Genomic DNA, 16,798 nt, shown 5'->3' with positions numbered 1-16,798 from the left:
TTTAAGTCGCGGTGATCTTGGCGTGGTGATGCATGTCCTTCATGCGTACCAATCACGCAAGACGGCTCAATTGATCAACCCAAAATGCTGCCATGTTCGTCAGTGACGATGTCGAATACGAGTACAACCACTTTTGTCTTTACCCCGATGCCCAGCACGTTTGTCACGCCGATGGCTGTATAAGGCAGCATCGTCCCCAACTCGACTGCCTGTTTGCGACATGCAAAGCTGGAATCATCATGGCCTTCTTCAAGCGATTATGCGGGATTCTCGCCTTCGGTATTGCAATTGTACAAGCCCAGAGAGATGATCTCGGCCTGGAAAATGGATACATCGATATCAAGACCGAGAACTTCAATGCCCGCATTGCTCGCGACGCCCAGGTTCTCGTGTCACTGACCTCGGCGGACGACTCATTCGACTTCCTCCCATTTGATCGAATTGACGTTCGCTCACAAAATGGGCAGTACCATTGGGGCGATATCACCTATCGCTATCGCGGGGAGGGTGACACGACGTGGAAAGGCGGTGATTCTGCGAAAAGTCGCAAGCCTGTCAAGAATATCACCTCCACCTCAGCGCTCACGGCTGCGAATGTTGCACCAACGCTTCCGGATAGTCCTCTGAACATCACGCGCGAATGGCTCGGCGTGGATGGTGATCTAGGCCTTCGCTTCACCATCACCAATGGAGGAAACAACACGGTCGAGATTGGTAGCCTTGGATTCCCGGCCGAGTTCAACAGTATCTTTACCAACAGAACTGCTGAAGATATGGCAGCGCATTGCTCCCTTTCAGATCCCTACATAGGCCAAGACGCTGGCCATATCAGAGTAGCGCCTGTCAAGGGTACCGGGAAAGGCTTGGTGGTAACACCTCTGAACGGAACAAAAACACCACTAGAGGCATACCGAAATCTGGACGAGCCTTGGTTCGAGTCAACGGGCTATGGAAGTCAGACCTTTGAAGGACTGTATGAGTGGCAGGTGCTGACCAAGGCTTGGGCGGAGAAAGAGTGGAAAGACGTTGAGCCTTGGAATGAACCATCTTCGAAGCTGTTGAAACCTGGAGAGTCACTGGAATTTGGTGTCCGGTTTAGCTTGGCTGAGTCTGTTCGGGATTTTGACAAGGCTATTCGCAAGACTGGGACACCGGTCGCGATTGGAGTTCCGGGATACATCATTCCACGAGATCTTCCTGCGCAACTTATTCTCAAAAGCGACGACAAAGTCGACTCCATCGAAGCTTCACCTGAAGGCGCCTTCGAAGTGAAAAAAGATGGTGATGGAAAGTATACGCTTACCTCATCTTCCTCCGCCTGGGGTCGTGTTCGTGTGTCCATCACTTACGAAGACAAGAAGGTGCAGACCGTGCATTACTTTGTCACCAAGGCCACGACCGAAGCACTCAACGACCTCGGAAACTTCCTGACCACCAAAGCTTGGTTCAACGACTCCTCAGACCCTTTCAAGCGATCTCCATCTGTCATGACTTACGACTACGAAAAAGGCTCCATCGTTGAGCAAGACCCAAGAGTTTGGATCGCAGGACTCAGCGATGAAGGTGGCACCGGAGCATATGTCGCTGCATTTCTCAAACAAGTATTGCAACCAAACGCTGAAGAGGTTGCGAAGCTTGATGACATGGTTATGGAGACTATTTGGGGAAGACTTCAAGCGCAAGACTATGGTGTCCGCAAGTCGCTCTTCTACTACGAGCCTAATGAAGTGGATTATCCTTATAGCAAGGATATCGACTGGACTACCTGGACGTCTTGGGATAAGAAGTCAGCTGCTAGCTTTGAACGAGCGTACAACTACGTTCATGTTACGGTGGCGTACTGGTCTATGTACCGCATCGTTCGAGCCTACCCGGATCTGACGACAAAGCCATGGATGTGGTACTTGGATCAAGCGCAGAAGACCATTCTTCGGATGACGCAGAAGGACGTATCGTATCGCGATGTTGGTCTCATGGGCGAGACAGTGTTCGGCGAGGTCTTAGCTGACTTGAAGCGCGAGGGCAATGATACTTCCGCTCAGGCTGTGGAGAGTGCTATGAAGGAGCGTGCTGAGCTTTGGCACTCGCAAGAGATTCCGTTTGGAAGTGAGATGGCTTGGGACTCCACTGGACAGGAAGGTGTCTACTATTGGACTAGGTAAGTAAAAGCACGCCGCGATGGGGATTCACTGACCTTCCAGATACTTTGGCTTTGACGATTCGGTGCAGAAGACGATTGATAGTGTCTTGGGGTACATGCCCAATGTCCCTCACTGGGGCTGGAACGGGAATGCTCGTCGCTACTGGGATTTCATGTAAGCCTTACCAATCTAGAGAGCCTCGCAGGTACTGACTACAGCAAGATACGGAGGCAAGCTCAAACGTATCGAGCGTCAAATCCACCACTACGGCTCCGGTCTCAATTCCCAAGTCCTCCTCTCGGCATTCCGCGACAATCCATCCGACACATACCTCCTCCGAACTGGCTACGCTGGGTCCTTCGCGCCAATGACCAACATCAACCAAAACGGATTTCCCAGCGCTGCCTTTCACTCGTTTCCCGACACGCTCGAGTGGGATGCTATCACGGGTGATTACGGCGGTGGCTTGATCGGTACTGTTCTCAACTCGGGTACTTATGTCGCCGATGACGAAGAGCTTGGTATGGTTGCGTATGGAGGAATCTTGTCGAAGGATGGAAGTTTGTATACAGTGAAGCCGAGAGATGCTGTGAGGAAGAGGGTGTTTAACGGACCATTGAAGATCTTGGTAACGGTTGATATCGGAGTCATCACTGAGTTTACGTTCGACACTGCGGATGGAACAGTTGAGGTCACTTTATCGCAGATGAAAGACGCACCAAAGGCGACTCAAGCTGTTATGTGGGTTGAGTCGACGGGTTCTGAGAAGTGGAATGTCAAGGCTGATGGAGTGAAAGAGAGTCGGGGAGGTTGGATCGTGGCAATTTCCGGCACAGATTCTATCACTTTCTCTTTGGCTCGAGTTTAGTAGTTGTACTTCTATTCACTCCGTCGGCATTGGTACACATTGCCATTAACTCAACATCTCATTTACATTTGCTCTTTATTAGATTGCTCAGGCTGGTGACAACCGCTATTGTTCAATCCAAGTAGATATTAGAAGAATTATCCTCTAAGGCTTAGAGTACAGAAATAAGGTAGCCTTAACACCAGCCTAAGACAGCATAAGGTGACCAAAATATTTCGTCTCTTATGCTCTCAGCGGCCAACTCTTCTGGCACCCTGACGCAAACGACATTGGCAGTTGTATCTGTTTCTCAAAGCCGTTAAGTTTATCTGTTCGGGGTGTTTGGTTTTCGCCCTCATTATGCCATTCAATAGCAAATATGCCATTCAATGATTCGAGGTGTTTGCACCGGCAGACTGGCAACTTCATGGTAGTTTGCTATCCGGCGAGCACGAATTCACAGCCAACACAAATTCTCAACTATTTAAAGGCCATCCGCGCCCGAGGATTCTTCTCTCATCTTCCCTTCTTCACCAAAGATCTCGATTTCTCAGTTCATATCACATTAACACATCACCATGGATGTTCTCTTTCACCCTATGGAGACGGCTGTCACTGACGGAGACACTGCTCTTTTCATCCAACTTCTGAGCCATCCCGAATACCGAAGCCAGCTATCTAGCACCATGCTTGGACATGACTGCCTGAACAGCGCAATTATGCTGGGCCGTGAGAAGATCGTCGAAGCACTGATCAACCTCCCCCTTTCAATATTCGACTGGACTCGTACGTTATCCCCAATACCCGCCGTCTCATCCTCGAAGTTGTGTGTAGACTAATATGTAGTGATAGGCGTTCCTTTGGCAGACCAGGGAGCTCTTACATACTTGAGCAGGGCTGCCAATTTCGGACAAGATGATATCGTCAGGTACATCATCCATACTGGCAAAGTCAGCGTCACCGAACGTGACCAGAAAGGTCGTACTGCTCTCCATTACGCTTGCAAATCGAAGTGTGATGAGTGTGCCGACATCCTCCTTTTGCACGAGGTCGATCCAAACGAACCCGACTTCCAGGGCCGGACACCCCTCTTCTTCGCCGCCATAGAGGGAAGCTATGATGTTATCGACCGACTCCTGGTAATACACAACATCGATCCCGATGCCCAGGATCATGGCGGCAGGACTCCCTTCTACTGGGCTATTTTCTATGGTCACAACTGTTGTGCGCTGAACTTGAGAGACTCTGGACGTGTCGACACAAGTATTATCTCTAGGGCGTATGAGGATCGAGAAGCTGTTCTGAAGGCTGGTCTACCACTCGCCTTTGCCAAGAATTCATGAGATTAAATGGATGAAGGAATGATGGGAGGCATCAGGTTCTCTCAAACATTAGCATGGCAGTTCCCAGTACTAAGTCTGCCGGTCTTATAGTAAAGACGACCATGCTTGATCAAGCAAGATTCACTTTCCGCAGGGTCTCAGAAGTAATAACCGCTGGAAACACAAGAGACGAAAGAATTTGGTCAACTTATGCTAGCTTAGGCTAGCGCTTAGGCAGCTTAATTTATGTAGCCCAAGTTTTAGAGGATATTTCTTCTGTGCCTACTTAGACCTTGAACTGAGACAGTTTTATTTCGCGCCGGGAATGTCATCATAGAGCACGTGTCACCATATGGATCGACCGGCTACTCGGATGAAAGGGAAGCGATTGTATGATTAGGGTAGGCAGCAGGCAAAGACCTAGCAAGAAAGACGGTCATGGCTGAAAAAAGGGCGCACATACGGCGCCTCAGTGGATCGACGCCCTCACCTCGTGATGTTGTTCCGGGACCACTGACGCTGTTGAAACGGCGTCACACATTACCAAATTACACAATCGTTTGCAAAGACTGATACAATCATCGAACAAACTCTTATCCTGCCATAAAATGAGCCGCATGTGAGGTTTTACAAGGCTTTCTATCAGTGAGCCGTTACACTGCTGTGACTAAAATGTCTAAATCCCAGTATCTCACATGGAAGATGTGATACCAAGTCAAAAACGAGTCCCCAAACAATGGTTTGAACACGTAAGTGGCTTAGATTTCAGGGGAATCCGAGCTCCCGCCACCGTCCGATGCCTTTGTGGTACGCATGCCTTTCAAAGGTATCATGCATCACCTTTCCGCCGAATGAAGTGAGCTACTCCAACCAAATATTGCGCTAGTGGCACATCTGGCGATAAGATGCCCGCAATGCGTACTCAATAAAGTTGCGCTGCTCTATGCGGCGCTGCTCTATGCGGCGCTGCTCAATATAATTTATCTTGTCGGAACTTAGATTGCGAATGTGTGTAATGGGGTCAGACATGGTTGATCGTCCGAAGTGTCGGTGAGACTTGCCTTCAAAAGTGATTCAAGTCGAGATTTACCTGGTCCGTACCCACGAGCACAAGGATACCTGTAGTCAGCACTGGTGAAGACAGCTAGCCAATCAAAGATGTTTGCCGCGGAACACAATAGCCCTTTCCGGCAGGTTTACAAACTTTCATCTGAGGGAGGACTCAACAATTTGTTTCAGTCCGCAAAACTCTCTGGCAAGCCGCAAAAATGATATCGCCAAAGTGATTATTCACATCGGGCTGTCAACAGATGCCCGATTGAGGGCTACGCGGTGTGAGTGGTGTGTACCATGTTTCCCGTGTAACACCGGTGTGCCCCGGTTGATTGGAGCGATGGTAGTTTTTTCGAACTGACTCGGTTAAAGACCAGGATGAAAGGTAAACAAATTCGCATACCTTGCGTAAGCTGCAACATCTGAAACACTTATAAATTAAAAATTGCGTACTGCGCTGGTAAAGTAAAGATTTAGTGTGGGTGGTCGACAAATAAATATTTCTCGCCCTGTCCACTTCCGGAGCGCAGATCATACGGGTTACACCCATGTCAACAACCCGAACCCAACGAGGTCCCTGGTCTGAGTTTACCTTCTGCCCCACCACGTTGCTGCCACCTTAATAAGTCGTTCCCTGAGCCATCGTTCCCTTGGAAGCTTTTATAAAGGAGCAGTGTTCCGAATCTCTATTGATATGTTTTTGCACTCGTTCCAACACCTTCTTATTACAAGTTGTCATGCTTTCGCCAGATGTCTTACACCCATGGACTCTTCATGACACCGCCAATCAGTTGGAGAGTTGCGGACATCTCGAGTTAATTGACACTACGATTCAGCTCAATATGCCATTTTATGACCGAGTAAGCTATCAATCAAAGACCGTGAAGTCTTAATCTTAATACTAATTCCAAACGAGGCCCCCAAGAAAAAGAAACAGGTGTGGGTTTGGACATGCTGTTGCTGTCTAGCATCCGGGATGAGGGCAACAACACCAGATTGTCCGGGCTGTGGACAGCCAAGGTGCCCATACTGCCGCGTCGAGAAGAAGACAATCAGGGAGTGAAGATACCAATAACAACCGCTCGGCATGCAAGCCTTGAGGTGAAATTCAGGTTTGGACCTCCCTGTAGGCTAGACCTGTGACGTGGAAAGGGGAGCAACGCCCTGTGGGTACAGAGGCGTTTTTATTCCCTGTCAGATGCTTCTGGATCTGCGTTCGTTCTATTAGGGGAGTTGATTGATTGGTTAAAATCCAGAGAGATCAGCCACATTACTTGTGCTTGATATCTCGATTGACCTGTCTTATGTGATAGAGTATGTGATTTGTGTGTCCTCATAACGCACTCCGTATGCGCTCCGTCTGCGCTCCATATGCATGTCAGACGAGCGCCAAGATGACTAACGTATCATTGTCCGACTTCCTAATTTCATCAATCAAATTATCTCATTGCAATCTTATTAACGAAGCATAAGTCTCATTTATTTAAACGCATCCTAATTAGCTGGACAGTAACTCTTAACTTCTTTAAAGAATGGTCATTATGGTATATGCCAAGTACATGAACGTAAGCTTATCCTCGAGAGAGTCCGGCAATCAGTGTTGTAATAACTTAGGGAATTGGTTCATTCCCGCCCTACATATTAATAAGTTCTTCTCTTTTAACATACTCTACGGGGACTGATTTGGGATTTCCTGAGGCGTAAGTCCCGAGGCATACAGATAAAAGCAACACAATAATAAACGCAGTTTTTAAACCTGAATGCCAATAAAGGTCCGGTCTATAGGTGTATTTTGTGACTTGTGAACTTATCATCACAACAATTACCATAAAAGCTAATCCTTCTCTCGAAGGTTAGTTGTCAGCTCTACAGGCGAAGGTCTTTCTTCGATAGGCTCCAGATGGGTCGTAACTAAGTTGACAGAAGTATGATCAGCTAAACTTAGATTGTGTGAAGTTAAATCGCTAGACACAAGTGCCCAAAGCAGAGACTGTGTTCCTTGCGGTGAGTAACTTGGGGCTATAATTGTCGTATCAGGTTGAGTTAAGTAGTTGGTAGCCCATTAGCCTCTATACTAATATTGATGAAGGTGTCGACGAAGGCTTCTCAAAACCACGAGAATGTGGAAACAGGGATAAAACATCAAATCTCAAGCCCTATAAGTCTGCAAGCTCGATATCCGTAGCACGACGTCGCTCCACCTCATGTCGTTTCAACCATTGGCCAAGCGCTGGCAGTATTCGGTCCCAGGATTGTATCAATCTGGCCACCGCAGCCGCAAATATGATTAAGATCGGTGCCAGCACGAAAAAAGATAGCTTATTAGGCCCCAGAATACTGGGTATGGCTTTCTCCTGCATGGAAAGCATGGCTGCTGCCACAGTGATTGGTGATATGATCTGCCAGGAGTGCGATGATTAGCAATATACACCTCGATACGAATAGAAACCATCTTTTACATGAAGCAGAAAATGTGTCGCTGTTTGATTGCTTATAGCCGAAGTCGTTTGAAGATGGGAAACTTGCTTCTGTGCCTCAATGTTGTCAAGATTCAACTAAAAGAAAAGCATTAGTATTAGTCTTCTATCTTTCTCCCAAAAGGTATACGTACAGCGTGTTCGTGTTCATCGCACTGCCTCAACACGTTCTGAAGCTCAAACAGACGACCCTTGAGATCTGAGATTGCCTCCTCTATTGACTCAAGACACCGTTCTTCATAAGGCGTTGGAGATTTTTCTTTGGCTGGGTGATTATCCCAGCAGTGGATGGTGCTCTCCAGAGATATTATCAGCTTAGTGAGCTGGCTTCTAGTCAACCGAAGCCAAACCGTAGACTCCTGGGTTTCCTTGGATAGTGTAGAATGTGGTTTCTGGGAGTCATATGGAAACTTGGAAATCTGTTAGTAGAAGGAATTAGTAAAGTTCGGTTGAGACTGATTTCAATTGATGAATACATAGTCTTGGACCCTGTTGCGAATTTGGAATACGGTATTAGTCCACTCGTTTAGAAATACTCCTAGCTGAGAGTTCAAAGATGTCATGAAGTACTCTACGGCATCCACGATAGGGTTATCGGCATCGCACTCGCCGTTGATGAAAGGATCCGTTTGCAAGTCATCCGGGTTCGCATCATCCTTACAGAAATCCTCAACGGTCTGTCGTTGACTTCTAGGCTGGTAGTATGTATCCACAAAGCAATACCCTGTCCATATCCGCCTATCGATAGCGGCAATAAGGACTGAAAGCTGCCCCTCACAAAGGTAGTCAACTTCACGAACTGGTTCGGACAGCTTCCCGCGAATGAAATGCATGCTGCAGACTTCCCTGAGTGGACTTCCGTCTACTTTGCGTCGAGTGTCTCTTAGCTCTTCTCGAGTGCACCGCCATGAGTAAAATGGCAGGTGGAACTGCTGAGCAAAGTTGAAATATCCCCGTGGAGGCTGCGCGGCACTGGTTTGTATGAGTATAATTAGTTCCATTGTGAGGAGTACTTACCTTGTTCGCAAATCGTATGTGTGAACGAAAAGATGAATAGTGGTAGAGGAAATCAGCTAGAGGAACGGCCTGGCTTTCCGAGGCTGTTGCCATGACGCCTGCTAGAGCGTAACTATCTGGATTTGCTGAGAAGCTTCATATCGTTGGCGGCTTTCTTAATATATTTTGAAAGGTTCTTACATTAATCTGCGATCTATATTGATCTCAGCAGGCATCCCGGTGGGAATTGTGTTGTGAAACCGCTATTATCACAATTATTGCTACGTCTGTGGTAGATAGGTGTAGAGACTTACCTTTTTCTTCTTTAATTTGTGGTACATTTCCCAACTCGTTAGTGGCTTATAGCTCCCTAGCCTTATCGACTTTGGTCCATCATTGGACATGTCATCGACCAAGCATTTTTTATCTGATGGAAGCCTTGAGCTGTTCGATATGAGTTGCTGCAGTGTACCCGAGTGGCAGAAAGTCTTGACAGACTCGATCTGACAGGCTGGTCTGCGTCTGTTACCAACTTTCGCCATGAACAGTTCGACAGGATCGTCATCGTCGGAATCATCTCCGGAGAGGTAAGGATCGTTCTCCGATAAGAGGTGTTCTGGCCTGAACTGTGCAGCAGTCTGCTGTCCTTGTTCATTGTGTTCATTCATGCTCTTAGATATTGCGCGATCCAGTGGGCGTAGCCTCACCGGCAAGTGGAGTACTCGGTCTTTTCCCCATTAGGAATGTTAGCATCGTAAGGCAGGTGACTTGGCTGTGTAATGTGATCGAGACCTCCGGGCTCTACATCTGTCCGATGAGTAGACGGGGTGTTGTCAAGTCACGAATGTGACACGAATGGGGGTTCTTGCAAGTGTGAAACCATACTTACACCTTCAAGATATGATTTCAAATGGTACAGATTACTAAAAGCCGGACTACTGATATCTATACTGATTCGTATCGTTATTGTGAAGAAAGAAGAGACAAGAGGGAACACGACACTAACACGGAAAAATGGGTGGTGCTCAAGAATTTATCAGCCGCATAACCAGTACCATGGTAACCATCCTGACGGTTTGAGGCCATCTACATTCTGACATATTCCAAAGCTCGGTGTGCAGTGTTCGCCTATGGGCAGTTGTTCTCAAAAGGCAACTGTTTGCCTTGCAGCAAATGAGGCCCCTCTTCTATCTGAGCCACGATTTAGGTGCTCAGCAATTGGGTGTAGGTGCTAGTTGATCAGCCCTTTCTGAGACAATGATATATATTGGGCAGCGGTCTTCCATGGAATTCCAAACCACTGCACAACTGTTGCTCCCATGACCTCTCATCTGCCAAATCACAAGCATCATCAACCATCATACCAGACTTTGCAATCTAGTAGTAGTGAACGATTGGCTTATGGCATCGTTGGTCGTCGATTCACCGGTTGAAAGGAAGCGCATTTACTAGAGTCGTGCGTCGTGAAATCACAAGAGTATGCCCAAGCAGGGCGAATTGATGCGGCCTCGATGGAATTTCTGTGCTACTAGATAAGACCTCGTTGATCGTCCATCATCGTTCGGTGGGATAAGGGTAGATGTCAAAACGCTGCACTTCAAAAAGTTGAACGGACCGGGAAACTGGAAACTGATGCGCATTAAGTATAGTATTCCTTGCATAAGCCCTGATGCACGTGGACAAACATTACGCTCGCTTTTAATAACTTCCTCTCAGTTGCTGAGCTGCCATGAAAAGTCGCAAAACAGAGATGGTCAGCTGTTGGTGCGGCCTTGCTCCCTCCCCGCATGAGATCGACAATGAGGCGACCGACAGATTTCAAAGGACTGCCAATCATTATCGGACTCTGTTCATCATGAAGTACAAGTCATTGCAATTGGCCAATCTAACTGATAGGGTTTAATGAGCTCCATGAGCTTGAATAGCAAATCAGCACTAAACACTTATAAGCTCAGGACCGAGAACTTACTTTTGTTGCCCTTGCGACATATACCCACGCCTGAGTAGGCTGCCAGCTTTGTTTGCCTGATTATAGGTGCGGTTGCCCAGCCCGGATAATTATCGCACTGGTAGTCTTCACGTCGCACCCAATCAGGTGGATTGTCAGATCGTTCCCGTACAGTACATGGGTTGGGACCTTCTGTGATTTTCTCTCCTATAGATAGGCGCCACACCTGAGCTCCGCCCCATTCACCCTTGACCCCAACCACCAGGTTCAAATGGCTGCGGCCGGAGAAGTTAAGTTCCGAATTCCTAGACTGTAACAGCACCACCACCTATGTCAAACTGAGTTCTATAAGTACTGTAAACTGCAGCTGTATGAAATCTTTATTAACATTAACTTCATTATCATGAGTGTGTCTATAGCTTAGTATACAACTATGAGAAACACCCTGAATCCAATGGCTTTATCCGTTGGTGCGCCTTTGGCTCTTCAAAAGGAAATGTAGGGTGTTAAGCGTCTAGCTTTTTGGCGTCTAGGATTAGATGTTTGGTTTTTGCAACGATCGCCATTGAAGTAACCCCAGCCACCCACATACCTTTCAGCATTGGCTGACTCGGAAACGCATTCCGGTGTCGTTGGTGAGTGTCCAGGGTGGCCTACAATCTGAGACTTGGGAAGCTAGAAGAAGGAAATCGCGACTCCCTTGAGGTAACACTCCCGTTGCAACGCATCGACCGGTCCAAGGGGAAGCTTGGGGTCCAAGTATCATTGGCTCATGTTAACAAGGGCGCGATTCCTAGAGGAAAGCCGTGGTTTAATTTTATATAAGTAGCAGTCTCATTTTCGTAGGTCTTGTCAGAAAACATGGTTCTTTTACCATAATTCAAAACTCATTATCCCAATCTATCTTTATGTACACACTAAGGCAACACTCTCCCATTTCTGTCATCTTATACCAATAACCCCTGTGAGCGGCGGCCATGCCGCTCACCATTCCGGGAACTGAAGCAATTCAAGTCCAACAGCCTTCGCTGCTCCCAGATATAGCGTCCCTCATCAACGAGCAAGAGCCCGCAAACATATGCGCTCCAGACAGTAGCGACCCGGATGAATCGAGGATAAGGCAACGGGTAAGTTCAATCTAACCCGTTCTAGACACCGATCTCAAATTACTGACTTTGTGCAAGGCACCTAAAAAGAAGCGCCAGGTCTATATATGGTCTTGTTGCTGCTGTCCAACATCGGGGATGAGAGTCTCGGTGACAAACTGCCCGGGCTGTGGAACCCCAAGATGTCCCTACTGTCACGTAGAAAAGAAGACAGTGAGGGAGTAGCGATGACAGTGAGAAAGGGTGAAAGGCTCCGGACCGTGGCCTGTGAGCCAAAAGTTGTCTTCGGCTTCCTTGCAATACTAACCTGGCACGTTTCTTTTTTTCCGTTGGCGTTTGAAATGGCTGGAGGTCAACAACGAGACATTTCTCAAACGCCAAGTGTATTATAGTAGAAGATACCCCTGGAACTCGTCTATAGAGTTGAGAGAAGCAATTCAATGGAAGCCTCGGAACCTAAATAACAGAATTAACAAGAACTTACTCCGTATTAATCTGCACTTTCTCAACTTCCTTGATCCCTTTCCCCAACTGAACTTCGAGACTAGCTTGCTATTGCCTACGAAGCTGAAAAGCCTTCGTGAATGTCTTTCTGCATAAGCAGTGACCGTAAAGCCAGACGAGCATATCAAGATCGAAGACTCAGTACTGCCCTGCCTGTTGAGTCTCATGACAGACGGCTGTGTGAACAGTCATAAGTCGAATTGTCGATCTAGCCTGTTATCTTTTCCTACACTACGATTCATTATTAATCGTTCTTATGTAACGTATAACAATCATCCGGTCTATCGGCTTGCATCTTGTATGCAACCCCACGCTTTGCACTACACATGCGTGTCTGGGGCCTATTCATCAAACCGGAGTGATCATGCTGTGCAATGTCCAGTCCCGCCTTTACAACAAATGGGGCACATTCAACATATGGAATTATGCTACCTGCAGCTATCGAAGCCATTATCGACTATCATCAATGCCCCAACTTGTGCATCGAGTCAGAAGATGGTATCGCGGATGACACTGGAAAACACGAACTTGTAAGCTCCATCTAATTTTTCGACCTGCTGAAACAGCAGTATACTTACTTCTTATCAGGCTCCAAAGAAGAAAAAACAGGTCTGGATCTGGACGTGCTGTTACTGTTTAGCGAGTGGGATGAAAGCTAGTACACCGAATTGCCCGGGTTGTGGGCAACCGAGGTGTCCTTATTGCAGAGTCGAGAAGAAGGCGGTCAGAGAATGAGAATAGGTTTTACAAAATGCACCAAGTTATTGTTATTGGGTCAAGATCTCGTTCGTTTGAGGTTTCTCAAGGGGCATCGCGTTGTGACGCGGAGGCCTTTCCTTTGTTGCAAAACGGTTTAGCTAACTCAGACCTGTCTTTTTCTTTTTCTTTTTCTTCTGATATGCGGTGGCTTGGGACGGGGAACATGGATCATGATATCCGAGTGACATCCATTCATATCCTTTGAATACTCACGGAATTGATCCTTGTATCCGTACTACCTTGTAATTTGAAGCAGTCCACTTTCAGTTCTGTTTTGTATATGATAGAGTTTGGAACTATTGAGCCTGGTTTCGAATAGAGCCATCAACCTGCCCCTCTGATATTGTCTAACCCTAGACGGTATAATAAAGAGCCAAACATCGCCATTTAGAACAATGAAAGATCCTGGTAGGTATAAAGTACAAAGGTTTACCTGCATGAGCAGTATAACGACGAAAAGCAACGGTGTAGAAGATGTGAGTCGTACATTCAGTTTGCATGAGCTATCCATGGTTCCGGAAGCGCCAATGGTTTGTGCCATCTGAGACACATTCCCAACGAAAGGCAGATCGATCTGAGAAAGCAACATGGACCGCTGCACGATAATGAACCATTACAAACCCAGCATATATGGCAGAATACAGACTGACCTGAAGCACAAGTCACTCATACAGCTCACGCTTTGCCAGTTGAGCTAACCGGGCGTGGCTTCAATTGTTTCACTCATACAGATGATTACTTGAATCATAAAAACCAGGGATGCGTGTCTATGCCAAAGACTTACTAACTACATTACCTCAGGAGCCATGAGACACACTGTTGCGTGGCTCAAGTGAGACGAAGTGTCGGTCGATCGATCGGGCCCATGATCTTTCGGCCGGTCAGCGCCGATCAATCAACTCTCTTTGCCATGTAGTACACAAATGTGGTCATTTTCGCGGGCTGACCTATCGCCCGTTCATGGTTCGTGTATGCCAAACGTTACGGAAAGAAGTGCATATGGAAGTCCATTGGTAGACAGATCCACGAATGAGATGGGATTGTTTGACAGGACTCTCAATACACGAAGGCGATAAAAAGCCACATACTCTCATGCAAACTACGTAGTTGGACTTTCCCGATGCCTAAGCCTCACCGTGCTTAGCTATTTTTATGAACACAACAAGAAACACATTGGATTAGACAGCCGAGTGGCTCATGCCACTGGCGTCAACGACTCTACCTCGGATTGCGGGTCGCGCTCCAATGAAGGGAGGAAAATGCCACGTACCACCACAAAGACGAACATCTCCGATCGCGATACCGATGCGAACCATGTTTTAACAGTAAAATAATTGTATTTTTATATTCAGGCTTATCCAAACCATTCCCCTAGATCTATATCCAGTCACATTCTATTTATACACCAATCATCCCACCCATGTATCCCAAGCCATCACACCAATTGGGGACAGCAGGGTTAAAACAAAACGCCGTAAAGAAGACAAGAACTCCAACAGCTAGTATATAAAAGGAAGCGCTTACCAAGGCTTTCCATTCTGCTTGATGAGCTCATCCTCAGAAGTCTTGAAGCTCTCAGACTCCTTAAGGAACTGCTTGTGGAAAGTCTCCAGCAGGACACCAGGGAAGACAGCGCCGACAGCTTGGACAAGACGATCCTCCTTGCCAATCCACACGTGCTTGATGAACTTGCCGTTGCACCCAGAGTTGCTCTCAGGGAAACCGTTGGCCTCGTCGCAAGGCAGAGAGAGAATCTCGCCAGGATACTCGTAGCGGATGAAGGTGCCGAAACCGCCCTGGTCGGTTGGTTGCCAGCCCTTGCGGTTGCGGAACTCGGTGCAGCCGGGGAAACGACCGCCTTCGTTGGGGCAGTCGTCCCACTCCTTGAAGATCTCGTAGGTCTTGGGCTTGTTCTGCATGATCATGAAACCAGTGTTGAGGAACAGGTTGTTCTTGCGGTCGCGGTTGTGCTGGGTGTCGGGATCGTATGGGAGAGCCATGGAGTTGTTCTTGGGGTCGATGCTCCAGTAGTTCATGAGCCACTCCATGGGAAGGTCGAGCTTATTGAACAGAGCGTCGGAGTCAATGAAGACGCAGACATCATGCTTCTTGAGGACTTGCGAGAGGACGGAGGGCTTCTTCCAGGAATCGCGACGGTCGGGGTAGCCGTTAATCGTGATGTGGTAGTACTGGTATCCGTGGATCTTGGCTGTAAAATGTGTCAGTATGTTAAGCGAGAGCTGTCATTTAGCGAGATACATACCGTAGACCCAGTGGTTCAATGTACCACCAGACGGGCCGTGGACCTCCTTGCTCTTGTTCCAAGTCATCTCGTCCGACCAGATCTGGCCAGGCTTATTGAAAGAACGACTCTCAAGATCGATAATGCAGAGCTTCTTGCCGAGGGGCTCGTTCCAGATGGGCTTGTCGGAGGGGAGCTTGGAGGGCCAGTGGCCGTAGGGGAAGTATTCGGCCTCGTTGACCTTTACGGCCGGCTTGATCCATTTGTCGGGTGTGAAGGCATTGAGGTTGAGTTCGGAGGAGAATTCGGGAATCGCGGGCGCTTCGGGGATCTCGTCGGGTGTGGGAGTAGCGTCCTGCTCAGCGGCCAGAGTGGGAGTTTCGGATGCTGTGGCTGCGTCGGCAGCCTGGGCTAGTTCTTCTTCATCGGCGGGAGCCTCAGCGGGATCCTTGTTGGGGTGGACTTGATGTTCATGGGCATGCTCGTGGTCGTGGTCGTGATCGTGCTCTTCCTCAGCGGCAGCATCGGGCGAAGGCGTAGGCTCAACCTCGACGATCTCGACGACGGTCTCAGCAGGTTCCTTAGCAGGAGCAGCGGGCTCCTTGACAGCGGGCTTCTCGGCAGCAGGTTCCTCAGCGCCAATTCCTTCATCGACAGAAGGGACGAAAGTCGGTTCAGAAGCAGCAGCTTCTTTCTCGGGGATGAAAGGCGCAGGCTCGTCGCTGTCACAGAAAAGCCGTCAGATTGAGTTTCGCAAGGCCCAAAAGAGGAGGCGGAAAACTTACATTCCGGAAGTGGCTGTCTCGCTGGGCGTCTTCAAGTGGAAATGCGCCAAACCAAGAAAAATAGTGATAAAGACCACCGCGGCCAGCACGACCGCTCTGTTTGACCTCGGGACGGTCATTTTGTGCAAAAACTCGTACAACAAAAAAACTACTATAGCAAGAAAAAGAATGTAGGGAAAGGGAAGATAGACTATAGAGGGCGAAAGAGAGAGAAGACGAATGATGCACCCCTGACTCTCTTTTTAAGCAGGGTTATTTTTTTTTAGCATCGCATCCTTTCGCTACTCCCTAAAACAAGAGCTGTAATGGTGGATGGAGTTGTCTCAGTAGCGCTTCACACCAATGGGCTGCTGCAACGGTTGGCTGATGGCGGGTACCCATCCTGACGCCTCGTTATCCACTTTGCAATCAATCTGTGACGACGCAAAAAAAGGGGACTCTCAGTGAGGCCACGGTAGTTGAGTTTAACTTTGAGTTTATCAGGAGAGCATCAATTGTCGTACTCTTCACGATGAGAATGTTGTTTTCTGGAGGCCAAGATGTGTCTATTTCTGGAGTATTCACCGCTAAAGACAGCACTGAAGGGTTCCACGAGTGCGGGGACCAGTCTGTCTTGAA

The 16,798-nt window shown here is 47.9% G+C and overlaps 4 protein-coding genes across 4 annotated transcripts; 2 read left to right on the top strand and 2 right to left on the bottom strand.

Annotated features, from left to right (window-relative positions):
* Window positions 1-92: 92 nt before the first annotated feature.
* FIESC28_00235 (uncharacterized protein) lies at window positions 93-3,009 on the top strand (the record flags this gene model as incomplete). The annotated part of the gene is made up of 3 exons (XM_031154386.1): window positions 93-2,158; window positions 2,202-2,315; window positions 2,364-3,009. The coding sequence occupies 3 exons, from the start codon at window positions 93-95 to the stop codon at window positions 3,007-3,009; spliced, it is 2,826 nt and encodes a 941-aa protein (XP_031021558.1).
* Window positions 3,010-3,566: 557 nt separating this feature from the next.
* FIESC28_00234 (uncharacterized protein) lies at window positions 3,567-4,331 on the top strand (the record flags this gene model as incomplete). The annotated part of the gene is made up of 2 exons (XM_031154385.1): window positions 3,567-3,774; window positions 3,841-4,331. 2 exons carry the CDS (start codon window positions 3,567-3,569, stop codon window positions 4,329-4,331), a joined length of 699 nt encoding a protein of 232 aa, XP_031021557.1.
* A 3,487-nt stretch (window positions 4,332-7,818) lies between these two features.
* FIESC28_00233 (uncharacterized protein) lies at window positions 7,819-9,504 on the bottom strand (the record flags this gene model as incomplete). Its single annotated transcript, XM_031154384.1, has 6 exons — window positions 7,819-7,842; window positions 7,886-7,918; window positions 7,975-8,259; window positions 8,377-8,812; window positions 9,038-9,099; window positions 9,151-9,504. The coding sequence occupies 6 exons, from the start codon at window positions 9,502-9,504 to the stop codon at window positions 7,819-7,821; spliced, it is 1,194 nt and encodes a 397-aa protein (XP_031021556.1).
* Window positions 9,505-14,673: 5,169 nt separating this feature from the next.
* FIESC28_00232 (uncharacterized protein) lies at window positions 14,674-16,299 on the bottom strand (the record flags this gene model as incomplete). The annotated part of the gene is made up of 3 exons (XM_031154383.1): window positions 14,674-15,362; window positions 15,417-16,117; window positions 16,181-16,299. 3 exons carry the CDS (start codon window positions 16,297-16,299, stop codon window positions 14,674-14,676), a joined length of 1,509 nt encoding a protein of 502 aa, XP_031021555.1.
* Window positions 16,300-16,798: the final 499 nt, after the last annotated feature.

Source organism: Fusarium coffeatum (assembly GCF_003316985.1).
Source record: "Fusarium coffeatum strain FIESC_28 chromosome Unknown BRIP53273_contig_5, whole genome shotgun sequence".
Classification (NCBI taxonomy): Eukaryota; Fungi; Ascomycota; class Sordariomycetes; order Hypocreales; family Nectriaceae; genus Fusarium; species Fusarium coffeatum.
Note: the sequence above shows the minus strand (reverse complement) of the source record. Positions and strands in the feature narration are given on the sequence as shown.